The sequence below is a fragment of the Apis florea genome, unplaced genomic scaffold (genome assembly GCF_048593485.1).
Source record: "Apis florea isolate Af1SG1 unplaced genomic scaffold, ASM4859348v1 contig_2203_pilon, whole genome shotgun sequence".
NCBI classification, from domain to species: Eukaryota; Metazoa; Arthropoda; class Insecta; order Hymenoptera; family Apidae; genus Apis; species Apis florea.
Window position 1 is genome coordinate 180272 of NW_028256543.1, and position 8570 is coordinate 188841.

The 8570-nt window shown below is 20.3% G+C and overlaps 2 protein-coding genes and 1 long non-coding RNA gene across 14 annotated transcripts in view; 1 reads left to right on the forward strand and 2 right to left on the reverse strand.

Annotated features, from left to right (window-relative positions):
* Positions 1 to 5939, reverse strand: part of Trpm (transient receptor potential cation channel, subfamily M) — a 25009-nt gene extending 19070 nt beyond the window's left edge. For 7 of the 12 annotated variants that reach the window (XM_086917518.1, XM_086917516.1, XM_086917517.1 and 4 more), the window contains exons 1-10: positions 5188 to 5939; positions 4541 to 4700; positions 3669 to 3753; positions 3371 to 3453; positions 2175 to 2231; positions 1046 to 1232; positions 747 to 960; positions 475 to 634; positions 249 to 385; positions 4 to 160 (exon numbers count right to left, since the gene is read on the reverse strand). In XM_086917518.1, the coding sequence (XP_086773644.1) occupies positions 4 to 160; positions 249 to 385; positions 475 to 634; positions 747 to 960; positions 1046 to 1232; positions 2175 to 2231; positions 3371 to 3453; positions 3669 to 3749 (1076 nt within the window). In that variant the 5' untranslated portion in view covers positions 3750 to 3753; positions 4541 to 4700; positions 5188 to 5939. Of the gene's footprint in view, positions 1 to 3; positions 161 to 248; positions 386 to 474; positions 635 to 746; positions 961 to 1045; positions 1233 to 2174; positions 2232 to 3370; positions 3454 to 3668; positions 3754 to 4540; positions 4701 to 5187 lie in introns of those variants that run through there. The other 5 variants (XM_031917625.2, XM_086917520.1, XM_031917619.2 and 2 more) reach the window with 4 other exon arrangements.
* Positions 4989 to 6494, forward strand: LOC147658488 (uncharacterized). The gene is made up of 3 exons (XR_015295193.1): positions 4989 to 5118; positions 5488 to 5560; positions 6257 to 6494. It is a non-coding gene; the product is annotated as an uncharacterized LOC147658488 (long non-coding RNA).
* Positions 6223 to 8191, reverse strand: PQBP1 (poly-glutamine tract binding protein 1). Its single transcript, XM_003695327.4, has 6 exons — positions 7528 to 8191; positions 7300 to 7409; positions 6990 to 7165; positions 6742 to 6922; positions 6499 to 6662; positions 6223 to 6432 (listed from the first exon to the last, which is right to left on the reverse strand). The coding sequence occupies exons 1-6, from the start codon at positions 7595 to 7597 to the stop codon at positions 6240 to 6242; spliced, it is 894 nt and encodes a 297-aa protein (XP_003695375.1). The 5' UTR covers positions 7598 to 8191; the 3' UTR covers positions 6223 to 6239.
* Between the last annotated feature and the right edge of the window lie 379 nt (positions 8192 to 8570).

Sequence of the window (8570 nt, forward strand, 5' to 3'; positions counted from 1 at the left end):
TACTTATGCATAAAAGCAATGAGATCAGCTGCGCGACCCGAGCCATCACAGACTACTACAGGAACAGGTGGAACGTCTGTGACGTATTCTAAAACTGATCGAATTGTATTTGTACCTCCTTCGATGACTAACGCCACAACAGGAATACTGCTATGTGTATCTATAATGAAAAATTTATTAATCATAAAAAAAATTATTAACGAAATTATAAACGAAACGAAATTATTAAAGAATATAAATATATTTACATGGCTGTAATTTTAAATTTGAAATATATTTTTCTAATCTTCTACGTAACACAATTTCTGCACCATATCGACCACCGGTACCGTTATCGACTAATAAAAAATATGCATGGCGATTGTTTAAAACTGCATATTTAGACCTGTATAATTACATTAAATATCAATAATAATAAATAATATAAGTAAATATTTATATGAAATTATATATTAACTATTAAAATTGTTTTACCATGGAGATGAAAGGCAATCATAAGATACTTCGCCTCCACGGCCTACAAGTTCGTGACTTTTATCTAAAATTCCCCATGGTGCTATGCCAATGCTTACAACACGACCTTGTCTTTGAGATCTTTCTAATAGCAGAGCATCTCCAACTTGTCTTGTTACACCTAAACATTAATATGATATAATTATTAATAATAATAATAATAAATATATTAATAATAAAATTTAAATGATACGAAGAATAATCAATCTGATTAAATATTTGTTTTAATCTACCTGTATTGGTTCCACCTGTAAATATCCATGCTCCAGTTGTCTTTGCAGCTTTTAATAAACCTTTTCGCAAAACTTTTTTCAAAGTAGGCTGTAGTTCGAAATTAGAACGACCACCGTGCACAGTTATGAGTAATTTAGGTAATCCCAAATTCCATTCTCGACATAATAAATGTACTATTGGTTCTGGTCTTGTATCATAAGCAAGTCTCACATACTAAGAACGAAATATTAATACAAAAAAATTAATATGCTGCTTCAAAATATATATATATATATATATATATATTTTTTTTAATTACTTGGGCTTTAGTTGGATGAGGTCCACCTTGAAACTCAATGGTACCATATGCATCTGTAGGAAATGGACGCGTATTTTTAGCGGGAGACCATTGTTCCCGATCTTTTTCTTTGGTATTGCTAAGAGTGTAACTTTGAACATCTATACCAACTCTGCAGTGATGAGTATAAGAATATCCACAACAACATCTATAATGTTAATAATTATTTATTACTATGTTTAATAGAATAAAGAATAAAGAAACTAAATATATTTTAAGAATAAAGAGATTAGATGCATTTAAGCATAAATAAATAAATTTAAAATATATAAATAAATTTTTTTTAGATGCATTTAAATATAAATAAAAAGATTAAAACAAATGATAAGTTTTTCCACAATATATAAAATAAAATACTATAGAATATTTTTATATATTTTATTTTATTTACCTTATTGCATCTAATCACTTTTTTTTCAATACAAAAGAATTTCAACATATATCAATTCAATTTATAGTCTAATTATATGCTAATTATATTGCAGAAATAAAAATTCGAATATTTTATAATATAATAATTTTTATTAATATTATTTTTATAATAAGTTTGACAAAATAATCTAAATACTGTAAAATATAATATTATCATAATAGTTTTATAAATATTACTTGATTATTTAACTGCATAATGTTGAATATGAATATGAATTTAAGAAAATATATATAATGAATATGAATTTAAGAGAAAAAAAAGTGTTTTATGAAAAACAATAAATAAAATAAATTAGTAAATATTAATGAAAGAAGAAATAATTCAATAAATATGTAATGCAATTTTACTGCAAATTTTATAATATACACTATAAAATCTTAAAATATAATAGTTCCTTCTGATACAAACCATTATTGGTGAGAATTATAAAGAATGCATGTAATGTATCAGTATTATTAATAATATCTTAATGTTATAAAAAAAAATATATAAATAATTATTTTCTTTTTAAAGCAGAAATATATTTAATTTAAAAATATATATTTGCAGAAGCAATATTAAATATTTTTAATAAATCTTAATATTTCTTTTTTTATTTATAAAAGAATGCGAGATTCCCAATCGCAACAACAATGCAAACCCACAATGAACTCTCACCTGGAAGTGGTAATCACATCATATTCAGCATTCTTATCTCCTTTTACTTGCATAAACCTATAAATGGAATGAAAGAAAGAAAAGTAAATGAAAAGAAAATGAACATAAAGAATTATGTTAGTAATGACCTGGAAAAATTTTGAAATGAGTTTTCAATAATAATAATAATAATAATAATAATAATAATAATAATAATAATAATAATAATAATAATAATAAAATAACTTAATTATAAACATTATAAGTAAAAGAGAAAAGAAAAAAGAAAAGCATATTTAAAAATAGAAATTGAAAAATAGAATTTTTAAAATATAAAATTAAAATTACAATTCTAAGATCATCATCATTGTTATAATTATTCTGCTTATATTGCCTCTGCAAAAATATTATTGGTTTAAAAAATATATATATATATATTTTATATTTTGCAAATCTGATAAGAAAATATTTTTAACAAAAATATTTAATTTATAATAATTTATTGTAATATATTATTGTAATAATAAAAATCTATTGTTTATATTTAATCTTTTATTTATAATTGTTATTATTTAGAAATTATAAATTGAATAACTAATCTAATGTTAAAAAATTAAGTTTTACAAATTAATATTCCTAGAAAATCAATCTAAATTTTTTAATTTAAAATTATTTTAAAATCATATTATAAATCATTAAACTCATCTTAATATCATTTATAATTCTAAAATTAAAAATATATAATATTGTTTAAAAACTTCAAAATGATTTTGATTTTTTATTTAAAAAAAAATTTTTTTTGAAATTTATATTATTACAATTATAAATTAATTACTGATTAACTTTTTTTTAAAATATTTTTTCATCAGATTATTATTAGAGAAATTTAAAAAACTAATGTTTGAAATTATTTCAAACTCTTCATATATCAATGTATAACAATTATATTTAACAAAAGAATAAATAAATACATAAAAATGTATAATGATATCAAGAATGATATATATTAAAAAATAATTCAATAGTTCATTCAAAGTACTTTATAAAAATAATAAATTTAAAATTTATAAAAAAATTAGAATTTATAATAATTTAAATCAATGTTTTAGCATATATTTGACATTATAAATATGGAGATGATAATAAATGTAAATATAAATTTATTTTATTAAAATATTTAAAAAATAAAAAAAAATCATAAATATTATATTACATACTTGTGTTCATCATCTGCACTTGGAATAAATTTTGAACATTCTCTTTTTTGAAAAGTTGCCTCTATCCAACTGCGTTCAGTTGCCTATAATGTATTTAAATGATTTATTTTCAATTATGAAATAATACATATATATTATGTATATATATTTAAAAAATATTTCACAGTGTCAATGTAATGTTAACATATAAAAAATGTAATGTTCGATTAAAATATAACTAATAATGTGTCAAAGATTTGAATAAAAAATTTTATATTAAATGAGAAGAAGAAAATAAAAAAAATAAATCATGATATACCTTTGCCTTTTTTCTCTTCATTTTAGGAGTACTGGCTCCACAAATAATACTTCCAATTGCCATCTTGATATATACATGCATTCACCTTAACATTAACCAATATACTAACTAAAAAGATAATATCAAACAAAACTAATAGATAGATAATATCAAACAGAAAATAGAAATCAAGAAAAATAATATGAAATAAGATAATATCTATTACATATTTCTATTCTTACATTTAAAATTTTAATTTTTTATAAAATAATTTAAAAAATTAAAACAAAAAATTTCATTTATATTTATATAATTTATATAAAAAATTATATAATATTTATATTATATATTTATAATAAATTAGATTATATTATAAATTAATTAGCTATTAATAATGATAAATCACAAAAACATTATATATTAATATATAACAATTACATAATAAAAAAATATAATTTTTAAAATTTTATTTTAATTTTTAGAAATTTATTGAATAATTATTATTAATAAAAGATCTTATATTTAAAGAAACTGACAAGATATACATGCAATAAAGATAAGATAACTGATATAGATAAGAAAAAGAAAATTTAAATATTCTCATTCTTAAAATGTACTTTTATGTAAAACTTTAATATAAACATTTTTTGATACAACTTAATTTATTTATTTGATAAATTATGTAAATAAAATAATAATTCTTCAAAAGATTATGATATTATTAAACAATTTAAGATCAGAGAAAAGGCAATAAGTATGCTGTTTGAAATAATATTTTAGGTAAAAAACTAAAATAATATCATTTAAAAATAATATCATTTCAAGAAAGAAGGAATAATTGTGATAAAATGAAATGAATTTTACTATAATGTATTATAATATATTATACTTACCATTCGACAACTTTTAGTTTTATCTATCATATCTACATAGAACTGCATGAACTATGTGTGTTTGAGTTTAACAAAATAATTAATATTGTAATTCAAAAATAGAGACTGTGATTAGTAAGTATTCATAAATATTTAACTGATATAGATAAATAAGATTTATCTGAAAAAAAAAATTATAGAATTATTTAAATATAAATCTATATTAATAAAAATATTGATGATAATATTGTAATATATTTTATTGAAATTTAATAATATAGATTTATTATAAATACTATTAAATCGATTTTAATTCATTATTACAATATTACGTTTTTATTATTTTATATAGAAACTTAATTAAAATAATATTTATAAAAATTCAAATTTCAAATAGAAATTTCAATAAAAAAAATTAAGACTTAAATAATAATGGAATAAGTGATTGTAAACGTAACAATTTAAAATCGGCGGGAAAACTCGTGATCTGTCATGTGTTTCTAAATAAGTTAACCTGGATACAATTGTTGCATTAAGTTCTTTGATGAATGAATATAACTTTTACTTTAATGAAAAATAATGCAATTATTAATAAATACGTAAGAAATATTAAAAATATTTAATATCAAATCTATAAGATAACAATATTAATTTATATACATACATACCTTAAAAGTATGCGAATGAAAATTTTCAAGTAATTGTATTCATCTCGTATTTATCTAAAATATTGTAAATGCAAGAAAATTACAATTCACATGCATTTGTAATTATTTTGCAACACTTCTTGTGATTCATATGCGTTTTTTTATGTCACCCAAATTAACTGTTCAGTATTTATAAATAATGTTTGCATCTTTTTTACATTATTGGACGTTTTATTAATTAAATTCTACGTTTTGAAACGTGGTAAAATGTTAATAAAATTCTGAAGAAAATATGTGAAAATAATGAAATATCTTATACAGAAAATCTGTTCCATTATCCACGCATCATCCCTTGGAAATATCGAGCTTGCTCCCCTGCATCGTTACTGACAAAGTAGGCCAAGAACAAGGTTAACTTTAACATAGACTCGAAAATATCAGCAGTAGTATCAACTGCAAAATTCAAAAATTTGCATAGAATTAATTCTAATGAATCGTTCAATTTTATTTATTGTAATCATTTTAACATTTAGTATGATGCAATATTCTTATGTTTTTAATTATAAGACATGATTCATCAATAGAATACGATTTTAATTAAAATGACCTTAAGATTTATTAACGTTATTTCTATTAAAGAAAAAAATATATATATATATAAATAAATATATATATAAAACATAAATAAATTTCAAACATATAATTATAGTTATATATTATAAATAAGTTTTAAATTATATAATTAATAATTCATATATATAAATATATTATAAAAAATATATTGCTATTGTTTTTTTTATTATAATATATATTAATTTACCTGTAATCAATTAAATTTGAATATATTAAAATATAAAATTTTTTACATATTTTTAGATAATTATAATTTTTAAATAACGAGTTTGCAAATTAAAAAATAAATTGTTTCAAAAGAAGTTCAGAAATGAAAAAAATTTTAATTTGGTTTTTTAAAAATAATAATAAAATAACTTGTGAATTTTTTGAATTAGGCTATATTTACAATAAATGTTTACAATAAGTGTAATACAATAAAAATATAAAAACAAAAATATTTATTCTGGTTTTTCAGGACATGATACTTTAGGTTTATTAGATGATTCTGATTCTGTTTTATTGGCTCTATTTGATCGAAGAACTGCACCTGGACTAGGATATGGTCTCATTTGATAAAGTGGTCCTGAAGCAGTTGTATCTGCTCCTGTTTTAGCTTCATTATGTCTTGCTAAACCATCAGACCATTTTCCTCTATAAAAAAAAAATTTTAAATTTGATGTTTTATGTTTAAATATATATATTATTAAAAAATATTACCGTGGAATATCACTATATGATGCTGGATCCATAGGATCCAAAGTCCTATCTTTCTTTTCTTTACTCTCGGATCTTTCTAACCTTTGATTTCTTTTAATATCTGTTGATTTATGTCTTGATCTATTTTCTGGTTTCTTATCCTTTTTCATATCTAGTTCATCCACCTAAAAAAAATTAAATAATTATTTACAATAACAATTGAAATATATTTATGATATTAAATTTTGAAAAGTTATTACTAACTTCCATTGGTTCTTGTTCACTACCACTATCATCACTTGATATATTATCATCTTGATCTGCTGCTTTGAGATGTAATTCTTCCCTTAATTGAGAAGCTGGTTGAGATATTTGACATTTTGGATGACTTGGTGGTAGCCAAGATACTAAATCAGATGACCAATCCCAATAATAATGTTGACCCCTATTGATAAATTAAATATTAAATGCATATTAGATATAAATATTTAAAAAGAAAAACTGATACTAACGATCCAGGATCATAAACAGCTTTCCATGTTTCTGGTAAAGGATATCTTTGTATTAATTTTATTTGTTTTTTTAAATATTTATCAGAAGGTTGTACATGTCCAAGACCCCATAATTCTTTGCATTTTTTTGTACATTCATGATAAATATTATATTTATTTGGACAACCACTATATCCCTAAAATTAGAAGTTATTATTTAGAAGTTAAATTTAGAAATTATTATTAAACTACATTATAACATATATTAAAGAAAATTACAATATTATTTATCATCGTGCAATAAATAATAAATTTTTTTCAAAATATTTACCATAAATTTTTGTGATATATCAATTTGATTAATATCATCTTTTGTGCTATCATAATCTTCAGCTATTACTTCTTCATGTATCTTTTTCCTTGATTCTTTTTTTGCAGATTCTAAAAATATTTTATAATATAAAATTTTTATTTACTTCACAATTGTTTAACTAATCTGTTTATAAAGGAATAAAAAGAAAACAAAATTGTTATTTATTTTATACAAATAAAATTATACCATGTTTTTCTGATCCAGAAATGAGACCTCTTTTAGCAAGTCGTGCAGCTAATGCAGCTGGAAGTGGCATTTTATAATCTTAATATTTTTGCACTTCTTTTTTTCAATTGTAGTCTTGATATAAAAGTATTTACACACTTATGAATAAAATAATTGACTTATTTGAATTTTAAATCTCATAAATATTAGTTATCAATCAACTGACATTTAATAATTAAATAATCTTATATTTGGCACAAACGAGATATAGAATAGACGTAAAATCAACTACATTTTCTTGTTTCATATTTTGGGATCAGAATGCTTCAAAGATTTTATTATTTTAATATCATTCTCAATATTATCGATTCGATTCAGAATAAGATTATGACGATACTAGTGTTGGAATTAAAACTAAATTTCAATATGATCATATTCAATATTATAAATATATCATAACTTAAAATAGATTTTTAAATAAATATATCTTGTAAATATAAACAAAGTATAAAATTTTATATTAAAATATATTTATTTTTATAAAAATTAAAAATATAAATAATAATTTTGTATAAAAAGTATTATGCTTTTAATTTTTTATATTTCTAGATGAAATACATACATATAGATAAAGACAATAAATGCTGGGAGAACTGAAATAGAATAAGAATTAATTGCTAGTGCCATCTTTTGAGTATTAGCGATATCTTTTTAAAAGTAACGTAAAATAAAAATTTAGGATTAGCGTCATCTTTTGAATATTAAAAACATTTTTTTAAAAAATCTTAAAACATTCAAGAGATGGCTAATCTTTAATTCTGTCTTCATCTTCTAATAAATTTTAATCTTCTAGAAAACTAGAAATTTATTGTATTTTCAATTTTGTAATAGAAGAATATATATAATATATATAATCAGATAGAAGATGGCATGTAAAATTAATTTTTTTTTCAAATTAACTTTGTATTAAGAGTACATAATTGAACAAAAGATAGAATGCAAAATTTTTCAGAAGAAATTTCGAGAAAGAAATTTTCATGATATCAAAATCTATTTGATTGTTT

What these genes read in the sequence shown, in the direction of transcription:
- PQBP1 (XM_003695327.4), bottom strand. Translation starts at nt 7,597, where the DNA reads ATGCCACTTCCAGCTGCATTAGCTGCACGACTTGCTAAAAGAGGTCTC. An exon ending in TTCTGGATCAGAAAAACATG is followed by an intron (nt 7,410 to 7,527) that starts GTATAATTTTAT and finishes AAATATTTTTAG; the next exon opens with AATCTGCAAAAAAAGAATCA. An exon ending in GCTGTTTATGATCCTGGATC is followed by an intron (nt 6,923 to 6,989) that starts GTTAGTATCAGT and finishes ATTTATCAATAG; the next exon opens with GGGTCAACATTATTATTGGG.